General features: G+C 47.2%; 1 protein-coding gene across 1 annotated transcript in view; it reads left to right on the top strand.

Moving 5' to 3' along the window:
• Positions 1 to 11,521: 11,521 nt before the first annotated feature.
• The window catches only part of LOC135915877 (uncharacterized), a 45,423-nt gene continuing 34,874 nt past the window's right edge, over positions 11,522 to 22,070 (top strand). Inside the window, exon 1 of the mRNA XM_065449066.1 lies at positions 11,522 to 11,773. Coding sequence (XP_065305138.1) covers positions 11,771 to 11,773 — 3 coding nt within the window. The 5' untranslated portion in view covers positions 11,522 to 11,770. The remainder of the gene's footprint in view (positions 11,774 to 22,070) is intronic.

Genomic DNA, 22,070 nt, shown 5'->3' on the forward strand with positions numbered 1-22,070 from the left:
TTGAATTAAAAAACGCGTTTTTCTTTCCCAATGTTTGTTCCCTCCAAACATAGTCGCGCTTCAATCGCTGCTCCCATAACCCCCCATGCTGATGTCGGTGACAATCTGTACTGAACCGCTTTTCGCCCGAAGCTTCGCGACCTATTTGAATCGACGTTGCCCTTGACGCGCCAGGGAAAGGCGTGGCAAGCGGCTCACGGCAAGTGTGCAGACAGACAGCGGGACAGTCAGGGTATTGCTAAATTGCGATAATCCGTTGATAACAGTAGGCGGCGCTGGCGCGCTTCGTTGTGCCTAGGTAGACCTAGGTAGAATATTAGGCAGTATAGTAGCAAGAGCTTGGTGGCGCAACCCACCGCCCAGTTCCAAAGGGGACGGGGCGGTGCATTGTGCAGCTGTCTGCGCTTGAAACGTGGAAGCAGCGTGCCGCGCAGGGTGCGCTCATGTTGTCATACGCGGCTTTTTGTCTACATATTTTTTTTGCCTGCAGCCTTTGCGCGTTTCACGCTATCTCCGTTCACTGACTGCCGTCGAGCAAACTCGGGTGAACGAGAAACTCGGCGCATCCTGCATAACACCGCAGGGAAACTGTGTATGTGGACCCCTTCTGCACCCCCGTCGCAGGTCGTCCCGGCATTGCACAATCTTCGGGGTCGGCCCACGTATGGGGAGTGCTTAACGCCTGCTTCACCTCAGCCGCGGGTTGGCCCGGTATATTGCATTATCTTTGAGATCGCCCCACGTAGCGCCTGCTTCATATCCGCTGCGGGCCGGCCCGGCATTGCACAATCTTCGGGGTCGGCCCACGTATGGGGAGTGCTTAACGCCTGCTTCACCTCAGCCGCGGGTCGGCCCGGCATTGCACTATTTTGGGGATCGGCCCACGTATGGGGAGTGCTTAACGCCTGCTTCACCTCCGCCGCGGGCCGGGCCAGCCCGGCATTTCACTATCTTCGGGATCGGCCACGTATGGGGAATGCTTAACGCCTGCTTCGCCTCAGCCTTGGGTCGGCCCGGCATTGCACTAACTTCGGGATCAGCCCACGTATGGGGGGTGCTCAACGCCTCCTTCACCTCCGCCTCAGGTCAGCCCGGCATTGGACTATCTTCGGGATCGACCGACACATTGGGAGCTGCTTTTTTTTTACAATGACACGACAATTTTCTTGGACGGTAGAGGTATACAGCTTCGCTGTAAACATGTTTGTTCTCCAAAGGGAACTGTACAATAGCATAGTAGAGTGAAAGCCGACACTGCGGCCACAATGCACGCGCAGTCACCGAGCGGCATTAAAAATCAATAAAATGAAATAAAAAAAATGAAAGAGAAAGAAAGATATCTATTCTTAAGGCATAAATACAAGTCATATCCAATTATAAACACCATTCGACCGGTCTGATCCCAAACAGCAGGTTTCCAACGGCGCGACGTTGATGCGGCCCAATACGCTTAAAACCCCTCAATTTTTCAAAAGTAGCGCCATTCTTAGATGTTTCCGCCACCCCGCTCACCCTGGCGCGTCCTCCTCCACGCTTCCTGTCGCCCCAGCCTCCTCCGCTCCGCCATTGGCCAATCTGTGTCACGTGGAAGCAGGCGCCGCGCATTTGTATATTTTTTTCTTTCCAGCGCGCGCCGACCTCCATTGTTGGGCCTGCGCGACGAAAGTACGGCAGGCGGACTGACGGAGTGCGTTAACGTAATAGAATGTGTAGGGCCGAGAAGTTAATTGCGATGCCATGTTCCTGCGCCTTCGGTTGCCGCAACAGACACAGCGAGGGCAAAAAGCTTTTTGCTTTGCCGTCCGGCGGGCGCAACGCAAAAAGAAGTGTGGACTCGCAGGATCGGGCGGGCTGACTTCGAGGAAGTGGCAAAGAACGCACGGCTTAGTGAAGTAAGGGCCACGGCTACTCACAACCTCTTATTTTGAGCCTAGTTCACGCCTTCCGCTGCGAAAAAGTGTGTGTTCATGCTCTGCGTGGTTTTTAGCGCGTTGTCTGACTTTTTTTTTTCGAATGTGCTCTCTTTGTTTCATGTAGTTTCGTCTTGCGGTGAAATGCACGCATCTGCAGCTGGCCTGTGACATAAAAGCGACTTTATTCAGGGTGTTTTTTGAGCTCCACCAGAAGTTAGCACATTCTCGACGCTTTTGCAAGGCTCAATATGACTTACGATGCCGTCTTTTAGCTTCGAATGTACGCCGGCATGTATTGAATTGGTTTCTGGTGATTTACGTTTTTAACGTTCCGAAGCGACTAAAGCTAGGATGCAGGTCGTAGTGGATGGCTCCGGATAACTTTATCTAGCTCGCCTGTGGATGTTTAATGTGCACATTGATCGTAGAGTCGTACGTGGGCCGGTAAATTCCTCGTTGGCGTTTCATAATACTCGCGCGGGCGCGCTAGTGCTGCTTTAAGAAGTTGGCGCCTCGGCGCGATTGTATTTCTTAAATAAATTTTATTTACTAGTTGTAACACCTTGTCATTATTTCGTATTATTGACGGCGCCTCCAGGGCTCCAAAGCGGCAACGGGAACACCAAAGCTAGAACCAGGGCTGGATGCGGCTCGCCGAAGCCTGTGCATGCCAAGGGGGTTTAAGATCGCGGACAGCCAATTTTGTATGCGAACACTCCCTGCGACGCCTGCATTATTGTAATGTCACGTGCTCTTCAGAGGCCTCCGTTAGCCATTACATGTGCCCTCCTGGAGCAGTACTTGTAAAAATAGGAAAACAATATATCGTCACGATTACCAAAGCACCCCGCAACGAAAAAAACGGCCCTGTTGCCAGGCGTTGCTGACCGCACACAGCCATTCCGACTGTGTGCGGTCAGCAATCTCTCACGCGCCGGCCGAACAAAAGTATCCTGCAGGTACGTAACTTACGAAGCTTTCACGCTGTCACGCTGTTTTACTTTCACGCTGTCAACACCTGAAACTTTGGTAATTGCGCGCGTGTTTCAGTACACCGCGTGCTTGCGTCGTGTTTCAGCAACACGAACTCCCAACGTCGCGCGCTTTACGCCTTAAACACGCCTTGAATAATGGCCCTTTCCTCTATTTCTTCCGCAATTCCAACACGAAATTCTAAAGGCCAGTTGCCGACTGACGAAGAAAGATCTCGATTGAAAAAGCTGCTCCGCAGGGCTTGAACGAACTTTTCTGCGGATTTCCTCCCGTAGCGTTTTAGCCGTCGTCTGCTACGGCAGGCCCACCACCAGCGGCGCCACCGTTGAGGCCGCGCCGAGCGGAGGAGGAGGGAAGTGAATGGCGCTACTTTGGGAGATTGAGGGGTTTTAAATACGCTTCGGTCGCAGCGCCGCCACAGTATTTTTCGTCGTCTTGCTCCGCCACGGACGAAGGAAACTAAGGAGAGGCCCTGACGTCACTCTTTGTGAAGCAAAAGTGAAGCCGGAAGTTGGCGTTGCTCACGGCGATGCTCCGCCTTTTGTGCCACCCTCCTCTCTTGTTTACATCTTTCGCGAAACCACGCCACGCTGCGCGTGGTTTCGCGCGCGGAGTGCGCGCGCTCGCGCAACATCCGGCAGAGCACGGTGCAGGTAACACAGCGCAACAAGACACGGTGACTAACGCAAACCCGCCCACACAGCGCCTTTGCCACGGAACGAAACCTACCAGAGCAACACGTGTGAGCGCTCAAAAAATCAGAACAACGCCGCCATTGTGGCCCAAAAGGCGTGGCCATGCAGCAAAAAAATAAAAAAGCAGCAAAAAAATGAGAACCCATACATCATTTCCGCCACACTTTTCTCCTAGCGCGCGGAGGGGGTAGGGCCAGGGTTGCCAGATTTGGCTACTTTGCGCCAAATTGGCTACTTTTTGAGGCTGTTGGCGGGGAAAAAATGCCTTGGCTACTTTTGAAATAGCTTGACTATTGTAAAGAATGGATAGAAACTTGTGTAGCTCATATTATGCAGCAACATTAGCAAATATTTAGGCCAACCCGCAACAACGACACTTCAAATCTTTTCAAGCAGGGACGCTATTCTGGACATTCCGCCATTTTCTTCGGAGCGTGACGTAGGCGCAACGCAAACAAAATGGCGCTGGTGGCCCGGTTTTGCTTACGTAACGTGACGCCAACTTGACGTTTCGCCTAAGAAACTGAAATGAAGGCACTGAATGTAGCGTTATCGGTAAAGCAAAACAGTTTTCCTCCGCAGTAAAAATAAAGCAGCTATCTCAAAGCGTATGATTATTCTGTCAAAAACGCTTCTCGCTTCCGTCGTCTGCTGCGTACAAGCCGTCGTCTGCTTCAGTAGCTCGGATGCGTGTCCCTGGAAAATGGAATGAGTCATCGCATGTTGGTGCCAACGCGCTTGTTTTCTTTCTTGAGACAACATACGCGACCTACCAGTGGTAACGCGCGCACGTTCTAGGCCACGTTATCGCTATTTCGTGAAACGCAAGTTACTCAGCCCGACTCGGCTGGCTTAGAAACGGCCGAATATCACCGATAGCGTTGGGCGCGCCAGAGATATCCACTAGAGCGACGCAAGCGCCGGCGCTGCCATCTCTTGTTCATTTCGCTGGTTACTCGCACTGAGAGATGAAACTTCAAGGCGCCGCCTTGCGTACATTTCTTTTTGTAAGTTAGAAAAAGGCCGTTGTCATAACTTTTGATTGTGCGAAAAGGCATTAATCTCGATTACAATACAAATGCAGCAGTGAAAAGTGGACAACATTGCTGAAAGTTTGCTATATTGAACCAATATTATTTCGTATTTACGCGTTCTTTTAAAAAACGATGGCCCAAAACACAAATGCCAACACCACCCGAGAGCGATGCAAATACTATGAGCACGCGTTATGAACAAAAGATTTTCGTGGCGCCAAACGACGGGGGAAATGTGGCGATACGCATTCCTCTCGGCTGCCATTGCATATGGCTACCCATTAGCATAATTCGCGCGGCTCGTCGCAGCAAAAATTATGGCGGAAAATCTCAGCAATGGCGGCCCTGCGCGACGTCACGCATCGTCAAAATGACGTTTACGAAACAGCCCTTCCTGCACGGAGGAAGGAAACTAAGGAGAGGCCCTGACGTCACTCTTTGTGAAGCAAAAGTGAAGCCGGAAGTTGGCGTTGCTCATGGGGATGCTCCGCCTTTTGTGCCACCCTCCTCTCTTGTTTACATCTTTCGCGAAACCACGCCGCGCTGCGCGTGGTTTCGCGCGCGGAGCGCGCGCGCTCGCGCAACATCCGGCAGAGCACGGTGCAGGTAACACAGCGCAACAAGACACGGTGACTAACGCAAACCCGCCCACACAGCGCCTTTGCCACGGCACGAAACCTACCAGAGCAACACGTGTGAGCGCTCAAAATATCAGAACAACGCCGCCATTGTGGCCCAAAAGGCGTGGCCATGCAACAAAACAAATAAAAAAGCAGCAAAAAAATGAGAACCTATACGTCATTTCCGCCACACTTTTCTCCTAGCGCGCGGAGGGGGTAGGGCCTCTCCTTAGTTTCCTTCCTCCATGCCTTCCTGTGACGCTCCTCATGAGATATACCTTCAGCCAATCAGCAAGCTGGCATGGCGCATATCTTGAATCGCCACCACATATTCGCACAATTGCAGATGCATTGCACTGGCTTCTGCACGCTACCGCTCACATTCTTTTTGAAGCGCTAACATCACAATATATCTGCCAAGGACCAAAAAAATGTATTAGTCCATAACATTTGCAGCTCCACGTCACGTTTCGTCATCTTGATGAAAACGCAAAATTGCATTTTGCAATACTTCCGCTATAGTGCCTAGAATATACTGGCTAGTGTGCTCAGCGCGAGCGGCGCGGTGGCCCCAGAGGTGATGCCTGCCGGCGGCGGCCGCATGGCGGCGCTGTGGTGCGAGTGGGTGTCGGGTGAGCGCGCGCAGCGGGGCGAGACGGTTTCGCGCCGCGCTACTGAGTTAGAAAGTGTGCTGCGCATAGCTTCGGCTCCCGTTTAATACTTTGCTTTACATCAATTCAGGAACTTGGGAATACTGTAACGTTTTAGCCTGCTTCGTACAGATTTCCGGAGCTTGAACGCTCAGTATAAACGCACATGCGAGCGCCAACGGTTGGTGGAATCCAAACACAAAAAACACAAGTCTAACAAAACACAGATTTGGTTTAATGGAGCGAATACAGCATTTTTAATCAAAGGGGCCAGTGCGAGTGGAGGGTAATGCTTTTTGGCGAACACAAGCTGCGAAAAAGCATGTATTCAATTGCAGTGCCGCAGCTTTAGAAGTTTTAGTCTCTCTCGCTGTCCGTCTCGTTCCTTGTTAAGACCCTTGACAAAGAATCTAAATCTCAATAGAACATAGAATTTTAATACAGCTGACAGTGTTTGCTTCTGATGCTCGGGGCAACCAAGAGTTGGAAACGTTAGGGAATGTAAAAGGCTGGCAAACTCAGGTAAGCTTTCCATGTGCAACTTGTTCTTGCTCAAGAATGATGTAAAGCTATCTTCCATGAGCTTTACAACACTCGATAAAGCTTGACTTGGATAAATGCGCCCGCCGTTGTCAAAGTGGGTAGTGAAATATGCATCCGCATTTGCGTTTGCTTCAGCATTGCTTATGCAAAGCTGAGCAGCACAACTGGTGCAAGCTGTTTTTGCAATAATTTTTCTCGCCACATAGCCCACTACATAGTAAAGTAGGGCGCTGTTGCTTTTCTTTTCTGTGTATCCTGTATGGTCACTTTCTGCCACTAGAGTGTCAATTACATCCTCGGCCTCATCGACCCTTCCTCGGTCCATCAAGCTGTCCATAGAATCTAAAACATCTTTAACAGATGTCTTATTGGTGTCGCTTGGTTTCAGCAGCGCTTGGACAACATCCTGGGAACAGTTGGCAAGAACGTGGCGACTTGGCAAGGTTGTAAAACGCCATCAAATTGACAGTCACCAGGAACTGTGAGACAGTTGGGTGATCGTTACATCCCGACGATTGTCTAATGATCCCAAAGAGGTTTTCTAATTTGTCTTGGCTCAAACGGGATGTTAATATATACTTGAAACCCACATTGGTGCTTAGGTAGGAAAGCAAGCCTAGAGTGCTCGTTATTGTCACTCTTAACCCAGCGGCTGTACTTTTAGATAGAAAACCACCTCCAGCTGGTTTAGCATGTTCTTCCCACTGGTCCAGATATCCTAAAAAGTCTTCCAAGAAACCCATGTTCGGGCTGTCTAGCTTAAGTGCACAGTTGGTTACTCTGGAGGTCATTACTCGTATCAAACGATTGATTAGCTTGACAAAGTCTTCTGTTGGTTGCACCCGAGTGTATAAAATCTCCACATGCCGGCGGTGTAGAAAAAGCCCCTTAATTACCTCATCTCCAAAAAGTTGAAATGCGAGGTCAACCTTCATCTTTTCAAAATTATTGGGTCTGTGCGCATCTGTTATTTTCGGCATTGCCTTAAGGGTCACATTTTCACGGTCCGCATTTAAAGCAGCTTGAATGATCCCGATATGAACATGGCCACTGGGCGTGAGGTACCCTTTGGAAACGAATGCATTTCGGACATTCTTAATTAAATGCGGAAAATCTGACACAAAAAACAGTTTCCTGTTCGGGTCCACTGGGTGCTTAGCGCTGCACTTGACATGGCCAGCTGATCCTATATGGAAGGAATACAGAATGCCAATTAGTTCAGATCTAAACACTACAAACGACTATGTTCTACATGCTATCGTAAAGTAGCTCCAACATAATGTTAAAACTATGTGACATTCAACAGGCACAAAACAATTGAAGGTTATTCACCGATATGCTTTTTACAGCAGCGGATTATAATTGCATTGTCATAATCTTACCTTGGATTCCGAAACGTCGCCACATGCTTCGATTCCAACTCGCACCATCACAGGTAACTGAGTCGACGTACAAGCCAGCTTGTTCAGAGAGCACAATACTCTCCAAAATTATCTTGGCTAATGTATGTGCTTTGACATTTCCTCTTGAAGCAAAGACACCAAGTATTTGTGTCCAGTTGCCTAGAAAAAGAAGAGTTTGGCGTGAAGCAAAGCTATTCCTGATAGCATCACTTTTTACAGTGCATTGTGGAAACGCAACTTACCAGTGAACGGTTGAAACAATACAATCATTCCGTGGTTGGCCAAAACTCCCTTGCTTTCGTCAGGTGTGTGGTCACCGAGGTCGACAAAGCCTTCGATCTCACCTGAATTGCAAAACAAACACAACGGGCGCTTTTAAACTTATGCAAAACAGCTTATTGGATGTCATCCTAGCTGCATGAACGTATAAGACAACTCACCCGATGACTTTACATTCAGGTTTTCTGACAACTTGATCTCGTCGATGACGAGGCCTCCATGGCAGCTGAATGTGTCCATGTTTTTAGTCTTCTCACGCAAAGCTGTGAATATATTTGCGTTGAGGCCAAAACCACCCTTAAAACGCTGAAGGTATTTTTGCAAACAACGGCGTCCAGGCAGAACCATTATTCCTTCTCGTCTCAGGTGCTCGTAAAGCCGTGGGCTTCGCATCCTCATCAGCAGGCACTCGACAATCCACTCGTCATCATATTTCATGCCTCTAGTTGATTTCCTCCTAGCAGCAAGAAAACAGTTCTTCACCGCCAGCTGCTGCTTGCGAGGGAGTGCTTGGATTCTCCTCTCAAATTCCTGTTCACTTAGTGCTTCGTTGCGTTCTTTCATCTGGGAAATTTGTGCTTGTGCCATGGTAAGCCTCCTTCGTGTTCTGGCCAAATTGCGAATTATGTTCTTAGACTTTTTCTTTTCATCGCATGCACTTTTTTTCTTTGTTCTGCGCATTTGATTTTGTGCAAGCTTGCGTTGATATTTGCAGTGCACACATGATTCCCCTTTGGATGGAGTTGTGAGGAGGCACCTCTCGGCAAAATACATATCCCGGTATGAAGCATACTTTTTTGAGGTAGGCTTCATACCGCAGCCACCACATAAGTATTTCAAATTAACATTTCCAATCAAAGATTCCGCCTCATTCAGTGTCCTTACAGCTTTCTTGCCCTCCTCTCGGCCTCTCAAATAAACAGTGGCCACGACCAAGCCTTCGTCAGCTGAAGGGTTTCCAAACCTGACCATTCTTTCCACGAACAAACTTGAAAAATCATTTGCTTGTGCTTCGCAGCAAGCATAAGCTAGGCTGTCGTCCACTGTAGGTATCCGCATCCATGTAGCCGGAATGAGAATGTTCTCAAATGGATGACGGCCTCCGTGGTGGTTAGATGTCTGTAGTGTTGCAGAGTCGCTCACAGTGCCCGCTTCACTGGAACCGGAGCAGTCGTTGCAGTCTTGGAAGCCTGCTTCGAGAGAACAGGAGGCCTCGTTGATTTCCGAGCCCGGTTTGCCGAGTCCAGTCTCTGTATCCCGCTTATGGCGTTTACGAGCTGGTTGCTGCTCGCATAAGTTTCTTTCCTTCCTTTTTGGTGCCGTCTTGGGTACAAGGTGTGGAGGGTAGTTCTCAAAAACAGTCGGGACAGCATCGGGCTTTAGACGAGGTTTCTCTCGGGGAATCTCATTAAGAACGCCGTTGACTGTTACCTTGAACGACCGCTCGATGCAGGTGTCTTCGAAGTGTTTTTCGCACACCACAGCTGACGGCGTCAACTTTCTGTCACCTCTCTTGATCTTCCTTTCCCACTCCGCGAGCCTCGCAGGGTCGTTTGGAGCAGTGAACATCGAGACACGCTCTTTGTTCGACTTGTAACCACTCCGACAAAGCGGCACGAAACACGTCTTTTCCTTGCACTGCCGCTTTGCCTTTGACATCGTGCTGCACCACTAGCATTTGTTTCGTGAACTTACGAAACTTCGCGCTTGATGACACAGCAGCCACAAGACACGCACAGAAGTAGGAAGGCCGCAAAACAACCACTCAAGAAACACGCGGAAATCTCACACACGCGCCAAAACCAACAGCGACCAGTCTGCGCAGCGAGCGGAGCTGCGACTGTGGCACCCACCCGACGAGAGCGCCCTCTATTGACAGTAGCAGGCAGGCATCACGGGGCGCGCGCTGCGCACACTAGCCAGTATATTCTAGGCACTATACTTCCGCTTCCCGGCACAAATTTCAAAACACGTGACCTTTCGACAGCCAATCAGAGAGTAAACATGGCGGATAATGGCGGCCACGGAGGAAGGAAACTAAGGAGAGGCCCTGACGTCACTCTTTGTGAAGCAAAAGTGAAGCCGGAAGTTGGCGTTGCTCATGGGGATGCTCCGCCTTTTGTGCCACCCTCCTCTCTTGTTTACATCTTTCGCGAAACCACGCCGCGCTGCGCGTGGTTTCGCGCGCGGAGCGCGCGCGCTCGCGCAACATCCGGCAGAGCACGGTGCAGGTAACACAGCGCAACAAGACACGGTGACTAACGCAAACCCGCCCACACAGCGCCTTTGCCACGGCACGAAACCTACCAGAGCAACACGTGTGAGCGCTCAAAATATCAGAACAACGCCGCCATTGTGGCCCAAAAGGCGTGGCCATGCAACAAAACAAATAAAAAAGCAGCAAAAAAATGAGAACCTATACGTCATTTCCGCCACACTTTTCTCCTAGCGCGCGGAGGGGGTAGGGCCTCTCCTTAGTTTCCTTCCTCCATGATGGCGGCCGTGCAGCCGCCATGCGTGTTCAGAATAGCGCCCCAGCTGGTCCATCATTGTCAATCAGACTCTGGCGCTTTCATTTCATGCAAAGGATTTCGCACTGGTGACGTCACAGCGTGTTCCATCTTCGCAGTGACGTTCCGCGTCAGGCCTTCCACCTTCCACACATAGGGCTTCTTCGATTTTCGGAGTTCTGGCAGCCCGCTGGCAGCCAGCTAGTGCCGGTCCTGATGGGAAGGCAACATGAGGTGGGATCCTAAGACAACCCGAAGCTGCCCGAAGCTTGCAAAATCGAACACTTGGACAGCTGGTCACGGGATAAACGTAAACATGCTACCAGCATGTCAGCGGCCGGTCTGGCCGGCACGCTCTCGGCGTAGTCGGTCCATTTATGTGTTCCCAGCTTGAAAATATACAGCTGTTTTCTGGAATACGATCACTCTTGCGAGATTTCGCGCGACTGGGCATCTCACTTTGCAGAGCGTAGCAAACGGCCTGCGACGCGTCCGATGCCAAGACGCAATATCGCACGTAAATAATCGCGAAAGCGATCGCTCGAGGTTGCCTCGAGCTTTGAGCTTCTTCGAGAAATGTGCGCCAAGATTTACACTGTGATTCTGATTTGTGATAAAATTCTAGTCATATTACATGCTGATCAAAGCGCTCTTAGCTGTAGTCATTTATACACGTTTCATTATATTTTTGTATGTTCCTGCATTTACTAAAAGCAACTTTAAGTGTTGGCTGTGATAAAATGTCTTCAGAGTTGCATAATAAATGAAAATGCAACGTTTTTCCATAGCGTGGCTACTTTTTTGGCTACATTTCTGTATGTGGCCAAAGTTGGCTACTTTTCGAGATTTTTTGGCTACTTTTCACATTTTGTACCTGGCAACCCTGGGTAGGGCCTCTCCTTAGTTTCCTTCCTCCGTGTGCTCCGCACTTCAAAGCATGCGCCGGCCCCTTTGGCCAACCCAGCTCGAGGCATATTGCTAACGTTGGCCATAATATTGCGCTAAAACAAGTTTTGCTGAAGTCTGCGCTCTGTGCATATTCGTTTTCACTTTAGAGAGTTCTGCACACAGGTGCAACCGCTGCTGCCATCGTTGTCTGCGAGTGTTCCTTGTTCAGTATTGAAAAAAATATGGTAAGAATATTTCCATTGCGCGTTATATCATTCTTGTCACGGTAGTACGTACCGTCTGAGCTCCAGGATGATTTACCGCGATATGTTTCGGTGCGGAGGCTAGCCCAAGCTGCCCATTTCTGTGTTGCAGACAGACTCACGAATAATAGGTGTTACGGGAAACTTCTGATTTCGCTATTTTTTTTTTCTTTTCTTTAGTAGTCGATTCTCTCTGACTTTCAGTCTATCAGAGTCTTGGTCAACTTCTTTCTGATCACTTGAGTCAGCCTTTTCATTCTGCAACGAGCCGTGACATTTAGTGTCGCATATTTCTCATTAGAAGCTATTAACAGCTGATTTGCCAGCAGATTTACTGTGCAAGCCTTCAACCTGTTAAGACATTTTAGATCGTGGTTGCCCCTGATTCGCTTGACCAACGTGTGAATATGGATCCTCAGGCTCGGAAACTTACCGAATCCACAAATACAACGACGTTAATTTTCCCTACAGTTTTAATTGCCGCTCATTCATTCTGCATTTACTGATCTATGCGCCTTTCATCACTATGTTCTTCCGTCATCATTGTATTGCGTTTAACTAGGCTTTCTACTCAGAAATATATTCATCTTAAGACTTTTCATTCAGTTTGCCTTCCGACAAGGCGAAATTCTAGAGTTAAAAACTACTTTGTGGAGTTTAACATGCTGATACTGCACAGTGGTTAATAAGGGAAGCCACAGTGCAGTGAAGGGCTCTGGGTTTAATTTGGACTACTGGAGTTCTTCACGTGCACCTAAATCGAAATGAATGAGTCTTCTTGCATTTTGCCCCTAATGAAATGTGGCAGCCACGGCGGGGAATAAAACCTACGACCTTGTGCTCAGCAGCAGAATGCCCTAGCCACTGTGGCAGGCGAATGCCACAGTCTGGGGACTGGGTTTGAAAATATCAACTTGATATCATGTGTTGCCATGTGTCGTGAGGCCTTAGAGCCAGCTCATGTGGCAGGCATCTGTGGAATCGGGCCATTGATCATAATTAGTTTTGTTTTAACTCTGAAGTCTCCTAACAAATTATTTCATGAAGTACGAACTGCCTTTGTTATAAGTATTTATCTCAAGGCAATTCGTATTTCTCTGCCATAAATCTAACTTACTCCAGCTCAGCCCTGTCATTTCCCCCTATCGTCTTTCATAAACTCTGCATCAAGTATTAATTATCTTCATGTAATTTTACTGCAACAGCAGAGCATTGCTCGAAACTGGATTTGTGTTGTCCGTCCATCTGTCGGTCAATTTTTTTGTTACACTGACACTGGTGAATGTCATCAACATTATTCCGTTGTCGTCGGGCTGCCTTCTTTTGCTGATCTTCACCATTGTAGTATGAAGAAAAAAGATATTTTTTTCCACAATTGCCACCGCTGGGATTTAAACTTATGTCACTGCAGCAATGTGCATTTGGGAGCCAGACGTGCTAAGCATTTTGCTGTTGCATAACAACCGTGCTGGGCAATTAGTGCAAGGTTTTGCGCTGCACACTGACTTCGAGAGTGGGGGCGTCTATGCATTTATTTTGCAGGTCACAACAGGTGATAATGTAGCATACAAATACATCGTCATGTGCATAGCATAGGAGTTGTTCATTGCGAGAGATGGCATTGCGTTGATGTGAGTGAGTGAGTGAAACAACTTTATTTGGTCCACTGTGGACGTAAGCAAACTCCACGTCGCCTGGCTAGGCCCACTCGGGGACCATCAGGTGAAACCTGACAGCCCTCTCGCGAGCCCTCTGGGCTGCAAGGATTTGAGAGGTCTGATCCTGGGCCCTAATTAGCTTATCAGGGGAAACCTGACGGCCCTCTCGCGAGCTTCTGGACTGCCAGGATTTGAGAGGTCTGATTCTGGGCCCTAATTAGCTTCATCATTTCCTCTTGAGTGAAAGGGGGACCGGTAGTGGCGCAGCGCCACAGGACATGTTTATGTGACATTTTTTTATTGTGCTCATGAAAACAGCATTGACAGCACAAAAGAGGCATATATAACTGATGATGAATAAGCGCGAAAAGATGCACCGACCAAGATAACTGAAATTTTAATGATGTTTCGGCTCCCCATATGGGAGCCTTGTTCACATTAAAACCCACAACAGAGACACAACATATTTAAGTATGTTTCAGTATGTGACGCAAGCAGCAAGTGTACACTGTCGGAAATGTCCAGTTGTTCCTGTTCAGCGTGTGCACCATGGTCTTTATGTGCAAGGATTCTAGATGCAGGTGTGATGCAAGCTTCTTTTCCTTGGCCAGGACATGTGCACTTGCTCAGTCAATATTGTGGCCTGTAGATTCCACATGTTCAGCAAAGGCACTTGTGGCCACATGCTGTATCTCAACGTCATACTCGTGCTGTTGTATGAAACATGTGAAACCGCTGAGAATCTGAACAGCTTGTATAAAACATCAAAAGCATGAGACCAGACTGGTGGGCTAGTTGGTACCGCATAACCTGAGGCAAAGCGCAAAAAAAAAAGGAAATGCATGCTATTGGCCTGTTGTACGATGGTATATCATATAATGTGGTAACCATGTGCAATAACAGTTCAGTTGTTAGTAGCGCTGTGTCTTCGTTTCCTTCTCTTGTCTCCATGTTCTTTCTTGCACTTTGCCTCAAGTTATCAAAAGCACCAGTGGCATCACTGCCAGTAACGACTGTGTCCCATATTTTTTACATAGTAGCTCGCACAATTCACAGCGGAGTGCCCAGTAAATTAGCTCTGCAAATGTACAAAGAAAAAAATTTTCGCTCAAATCTTGTGGGTGGCACTGCATCATTACACTTGTGACGTTCTGATTTGGGTAATTCCCATCTGGGGCCTCCAATACAACTTGTTGAGCTGGAAAAGCAAGAAGCCTTTAATGCAGCAACTGCCTCATCCCCAGTGTCTTAAACACTGATCTACACACACATTAAATTTAAAAAATGGTAAGGGAACTTCATATTTCAAGGTCATTTCAAATGCCATGTTGCCAGTACATCAGACAGTTAGGTGCTTGCCCTGCAGGGGTGTCTGCGTCAGCAGGCGTTTGGTGGGTTGTAACACCATGTACCTGAGCACATGAGGGTTGGGCCCTCACTCATGTAGCCGTGCACGGCTTAGCCATGTCTGGGGAAAGGGGGATCCTGACAGTTGAGCCAATGCTGGGTGTTTGGACATTTAAGAGCCCCCGGCGGAGGCAACTCACCTCTTTGGCCTCTTCTTCACATAGACGGCACCACCAGACGGACCCACCTGGAGGAAACTGGCAGTCGCATTTCCCTGTCCTCCTCTTTAATCTTCATCTTTCTCTCTAGCCTTTTCTTCTTTCCTGTCTTCTTTTCACTTGTTACGTCCGAATTTTCTGGCGGCAAGGGTTAACTGTGTGTAAAATATCCAGTCTTGGGTATATACATTAGGTTATAGTGGCGGTGCATAGCTGGTGTCTGCAGGTTTCGCTGAACCTATAGTGTCCTCTTGTTGGGCTCGGTGGTGGGTGGCTACCACTGCTGCCGAATTTTGAAACCATGTTATGGAAGAAGCGTTCCCCCGATTTCTAGATCGGCTTTGAAAAGAGGTCACACCGATGTACCTTTTCAATTGACCCTCTGAACCGACCTAGACAACTTCCCACATTGCCACGTCTTGCATAGTGAAGGAACAGCAAGTATGCGTAAGCTATCCCCTTTCTTGGTGACGAGATGCCTCATAGAAAAAATTGGTACAGAATACAAAGGCTCAAAAGTGACCAGCGAAGACCTGCTAATAGTATCGAGAAACGAAGAACAAGTGCAAAAGCTCTCCGAACTCGCCACTATTGGTGAAATCAGTCATGATTTTCCCCCATTGCTCCCTAAACGCCTGCAGGGGCGTCATCTCGGAGGAAGATTTTCTCAGCTTGAGTAATGAGGAATTCTTCGAGGGTTTCCAAGAACAAAATGTGATCAAAGTTCAAAAAATTATAATCTGAAGAAACTGTTAACAACTCCCCACCAAACATGTGATTCTTACATTTGGTACTAGCATTCTCCCCGCAGGGCGTCTGCGTCAGCAGGCGTTTGGTGCGTTGTGACACCATGTACCCGAGCACACGAGGGTTGGACGGAGGCAACACACCTCTTTGGCCTCTGCTTCACGTAGACGGCACCCCTGGACTGACCCACCCGGGGGAAATCGGCAGTCACCTTTTCCTGTCCACCTCTTCAACCTTTTTCTTTCCTATCTTCTTTCTTTTACTGTCCTTTCATCTCTTTTCTTCCGTCACTTCCTAATTTTCCTAGGCGGCTAGGGTTAACCTTGTGTATGTGCCCTCCCTTGGGTATAATATATTAGGTTATAGTGGCAATGTACGGTTGGCGCCTGCAGCCTTACCCGTTAAGTGCTGCAGCGTCCCCTAGTTGGGCTCCGTGGTGGGTGGCTGCCATTGCCGCCGAAAAGAAAAGAAAGTACTATGGGAACACCCGCATTTCCCCGCATACTTGATCGTCACCCTCAAAAGAGGGGATGCATCGATGACCTAACCACATGCTTCAACAGAACAAGAGAGACATATCCGAAATACTACGTTGTGCAGAGCGAGAACTCGGAAAAACAGGCCAGATTTATTTCCCCTTTCATAGTTGCAAAATCTTTAACCGAAGCCATAGGTTCAGGTTGTAAAGTAACGAAAATGGCTAGCGGGGACCTTCTCCTTGAGATCCCTCAGAAACATCAGTACGAGAAGCTTGGCAGTCTTGTGACATTTGGTAACATACTAATCTCTGTTACACAACACCGAACAATGAATAGCTCACGGGGAGTCGTGTCAGAGGCAGACCTCCTAGACTTGGCAGAAACTGAACTCCTGGAAGTGTGGAAAGAACAAAATGTCACTGATGTAAAACGTATTATACTTAGGCGAGACGACAAGGAAATCCCCACTAAACATCTTGTCCTAACATTTGCATCCAGCGTACTGCCAGAAACCATCGAAGCAGGATACATCAGGTTAAATGTGCGACCATATATCCCCAACCCTAGACGGTGTTTCAAATGTCAGAGGTTCGGCCATGGCTCGCAGAGCTGCTGTGGTCAAATAACTTGTGCAAAGTGTGGAGTCCAGGGCCACCCTTCCGACAACTGCAGTGGCACACTTCACTGTGTGAACTGCAGTGGTGACCATCCAGCCTACTCACGCTCCTGTCCGAACTGTAAGAAAACAAAAGAAATAATCACCCTCAAAGTCAAAGAAAACATTTCATTTAAGGAAGCCCGTAAGAGGTGCTCACCTTTCCACAGCACACCTTATGCTGATGCGGCGCGTCGGGGGGGCAGCGTCGCAGCGGCCATTGCCAAGTGCCCTGCCCGCGTGCAGCGAGCAGGTATCTTTGGCTCCTGCCCCCAGGGTGGAAGTAGGTAAGCCTACTTCATCCAACCAGCAAACAGGCCAGGCTACCCTTGGGTTGCTGGCCCTACAAGAGTTATCTGCGGCAACCTGCGCTACACGCAGCGATCCCGCAGGACCAGTAGCGGCCCCGAAGGTGGGCGCAGCCGAGGCTGCGTCAACTTCCCCGGCCCCTTCCAGCGCTGGCAACAGCCTGCGCAGCCAAATTCCACAGGGAGCCCCATCGACCTCCGGGCTGGTGGGTGCAGGGTCTTGCCTTTCGAGGTGAGACTCTCTTGAAAAACTTCTCGCTCGCAAGTGTGCGTGTCCGGCGCCTCACAAGAGGCAATAGACACAACACCTATCCTCACGACGCACCAAGCGCCTAAGGAGTGGCGAGGCTCCCTCGAACGCTCCAGAACAGGCAAAACCCCAATTACAGGGCCTCGAAAGAGCCCTGTAATCTAATGCATCACTTCCGTTTCCGCACACACAGCACCTATTTACTTCCAATATGTATACACAAGTTATTCAATGGAACGTCGGATGTCTCCTTAGAAACCTTGGGAGACTCTCGTATCGATGCGCGAGGTCATCTCGTTGAACATTTCCTTTTTTCTTCTGGAGCGTGCCTTCGCAATAAGAAAAAACCCACATATTATTCTCTTGCAAACAGAACATTTTCTTCAATTGACCTCAGCATAGTTTCGCCGTCTCTACTGCCTGAACTTGAATGGGAAGTTACCAGCAATCCTTACGGGAGCGACCACTTCCCCATAATGCTAAGAACATCAAAAGAAAATGAATACCCACGACAGGCTCCTAGGTGGAAGGTTGATACAGCCGACTGGGAGAAATTTTGAAATCTCACTAGTATCTTATGAAATGAAATGTCTTCTTTAGGAATTGATGCTGCTGTGCAGTATTTTACAGCCTTCATTATAGATGCCACATCTAAATGCATATCTGAAGTAAGTGGCTTGGCATGTAGACGGCGTGTCCTGTGGTGAAACGACGAATGTAGGATCGCCCGTAAGAAACCCGTAAGAAACAGAAAAAAGCGTGGGGGTTGCTACGCGCTTCTCCCGCTGCAGAGAATCTTATCAACTTTAAAAAAGTAAAGTCTGAAGGCAGGCGAACCCGCTGATAGGCCAGAAGAGAAAGCTGGCAGAAGTTTTTATCGGGCATCAACTCGTACACAGATGAGGCCAAAGTCTGGAACAGGGTTATTAGGATAAGAGGGCGACAAGCACATTCACTCCCTTTGGTAAACACACAAGGCAATACCCTGCAAGATCAGGCAGACTCACTTGGGGAGCACTTTGTGACCGTGTCGAGCTCAACCCATTATTCTCAGTCCTTTCTCAAATATAAACAAACAGGAGAATGTAAGCCACTAATTAGAAAATCCAGACAGAATGAACCCTATAACCGGCCTTTCAGTATTGCCGAGTTGAGAGCTGCCTTGAACACATGCAAAAGCTCTGCACCGGGACCTGACAGAGTCACGTATGACATGATCAGAAACTTGCATACTGACACACAAGTTACACTACTAACACTTTTCAACACTCTGTGGGCTGCGGAATACCTCCCATCTACATGGAAAGAGGCGATTGTGGTTCCTGTCCTGAAGCAGGGAAAAGACCCCTCCTTGGCAGCAAGTTATCGTCCGATAGCTCTTACAAATTGTCTGTGTAAGCTTTTTGAAAAAATGATTAATCACAGACTCGTACACTTCCTTGAACTCAACAATATACTTGATCCCTATCAGTGTGGCTTCAGACAAGGGCGGTCAACAACCGATCATCTTGTGCGCATTGAAGGATACATTCGCGATGCCTTTGTACACAAACAGTATTTCCTCTCGATATTCCTCGGTATGGAGAAAGCATATGATACAACCTGGCGTTACGGGATCTTGCGAGACTTGTCGGGAATGGGCATCTGTGGAAATATGTTGAAAATAATTCAAAGCTATTTGTCCAATCGTACCTTCCGTGTAAAAGTCGGCAATGCACTATCACATCCTTTCACGCAGGAAACTGGTGTACCCCAGGGAGGCGTGCTCAGCTGCACTCTCTTTATCGTTAAGATGAACACACTACGTGCTTCACTACCACCTGCCATATTTTATTCTGTATACGTAGATGATATACAAATAGGCTTCAAATCCTGCAACCTCACAGTATGTGAAAGACAGGTTCAGCAGTGCTTAAACAAGGTGTCCAAATGGGCAGACCAAAATGGATTTAAAGTCAACCCCCACAAAAGTGCTTGTGTTCTCTTCACAAGAAAGAGAGGCCTGGTCCCAGATCATTGCATAAAACTGGGGGGACAACAAATTCCTGTAAACAAAGATCACAAATTTCTTGGTGTTATACTTGACTCCAGGCTTACTTTCTTTCTTTCTTCTTTATTCAATACTGCAAACCTTGTACAGGTCCAAGCAGGGTGGGTCAAATGGCAACAAAACAATAAACAATAATAACAAGGTTAAAAAAAAACAATAAAAACATCAAAGTGTGGCGAAAGGCAATAACGAATCATTCCAGTCGGTTACAGTGCGAGGGGAAAATGAAAACTTGAATAAATCTGTTTGCGCAAAATACGGCGTCAGGGAATTAGGATGATGGTGGCGTGTGTGCCTTGACGTTGAAAGCGACAGATATGGAGAAGGGTTAATAGCTAGATCTTGATTCCAAAGCAAGAAAAAAAACTGCAAATGTAAATTTTTTCTTCGTTGTTCAAGACATTGTATACCTTTAATCTGCATTAATTCAGAGGGTGAGTAATACGGGGAAAATTTAGAGTAAATAAACCTCACAGCTTTTCTCTGTACCTTTTCTAGGCGGGTGATATTGTGTTTATTAAATGGGTCCCAGACAACGCATGCGCATATTCAAGTTTATTTCTAATTAGTGAATTGTAAGCAAGTAATTTTATGCTAGGGGGAGAATTTCTTAGCTTATGTCTTAAAAAGTACAGTTTACGGAATGTGGAAGAACAGATGTTATCTATATGTAAATTCCATGATAAAGTATTAGTAAGTGTGACACCCAAATATATTTAGTCTCTTCCAGCAAAGGTGATGAACCAAGCCTGTAGTTAAAAGAAAGCGGAGCTTTTTTGCGAGAGAAGCGAAGAAAGACGGTCTTATCAGTGTTAAGTTTCATGTCCCACGTTTCACACCATTCAAAAATCTTAGCAAGAGAGGAGTTAAGGTGGATTTGGTCATTAATGGAAGTTATTTCTTGAAGAAGCACACAATCATCCGCAAAGAACCTGATTTGGGCATTCCGATCAAGTTCAGCAGTAATCTCATTAATATATAATAGAAACAATAATGGCACCAGCACACTACCTTGGGGCACGCCAGAGCCGACCGGAAGGCAACCTGATTGCTGCTCATTAACTGTTACAAATTGGTAGTGATTAGTTAAATAGTTTGATATCCATATGATTAAAACTTCTGGGAGTCCAATGCGTCTGAGCTTTAAAATTAGTTTGTCATGGGGAACTCTATCGAAAGCTTTACTGAAGTCAAGAAATATTGCATGAATCTGCCCGTTCCTATCGAGACATGAAGCGAGTGAATGTATTACTGTCACTAATTGTGTAATTGTTGAGTATCCTTTTCTAAACCCGTGCTGGAAATTAGAGATCTAAAAATCTAAAAATTCATTAATCTGGTTGGCAATAATATGTTCGATTAGTTTACAACATGATGTAAGTGATATTGGACGATAATTTTGTAATAATGTGCGGTCACCTTTCTTGTGTATTGGCACAATGCTGGCTATCTTCCAGTCGCTTGGTAATTTTCCATGAAGTAATGAAATACGAAATAAAATAACTAGAAACTTTGCAACAGATTCCGCTCCGCATATGTCTTCAGAAACACGTTTGGAAGGTTGTCGGGACCACATGATGATTTAGTTTTTAAATTTAGTAACATAGAAACTACGCCAGGGTATGAAATAAAATTTACATCACAGGGGTGAAACACTGCGTCATTGGATGAACAAGCACCGGATTTAGAAAACACACTGTGAAAGTAGTCATTGAAGTGGTGCGCAATATCCCCGTGATCGGTAACCACAGAACCATCAACCAGAATTTGCGACACCGGTTTCTTTTTTTCACTTATATAATTCCAAAACTTTTTTGGTTCCTCTACAATGAAATTTGGCAGCACTGTAATGAAATAATGTTCTTTCAAGGAGTGTACTGCACGTGCAAGACCTTCTTTTAAATCCTTTAAATGACCTAAATGCAAGCGCTGTTTCTTTAACCTTTTTATCTTTCGCTTTAAGTGGATTATTTCACGCGTCATCCACGGCGTTTGTCTACGAACAAATTTATGTTTTCCGGCACAAACTTATCTATACAGTAGTGGCACATATCTTTTAAACGGCGCCAAAGTGTGTTCAAATCAGCATCATTAAAGTCGATAAGGCATGTATCCAAATGTTCTATAGTGGATGCATCATCTGCACGGGAGTAATCTTTAAAAGAACTATGTTTCGCAGTGTTATTAGGTAGAGTACAAGCGACAATGAGTAAGTGAACACTGACAAGCAGGTGGTCAGAGATGCCATCCACATCTTCAACAGTGTAATCAGGTAATCCTCTTGGCAAAAATACCAAATCCAGTACAGATTTGCTAGTTCCTTGTACACCTGTCGGTTCCTGAACTATTTGAATTAGGTCGTGTTAACATTATGTTAAGTACACTGTTTAAATTATTGCTGTTTTGAGGAAGGGATTCAAAACGCTCCCAATTAACGCCTGCCAGGTTTAGGTCACCAATAAGGAGCAATTTGTTTCTCTGGAACCGAGACATGTGCTCTTCTAGGTTTAACAGATAATCAGCTGGCAAACAGAATGAAGGTATGGCCCGAGCATGAGATCTTTATG

The sequence above is a fragment of the Dermacentor albipictus genome, unplaced genomic scaffold (genome assembly GCF_038994185.2).
Source record: "Dermacentor albipictus isolate Rhodes 1998 colony unplaced genomic scaffold, USDA_Dalb.pri_finalv2 scaffold_13, whole genome shotgun sequence".
Taxonomy (NCBI): domain Eukaryota; kingdom Metazoa; phylum Arthropoda; class Arachnida; order Ixodida; family Ixodidae; genus Dermacentor; species Dermacentor albipictus.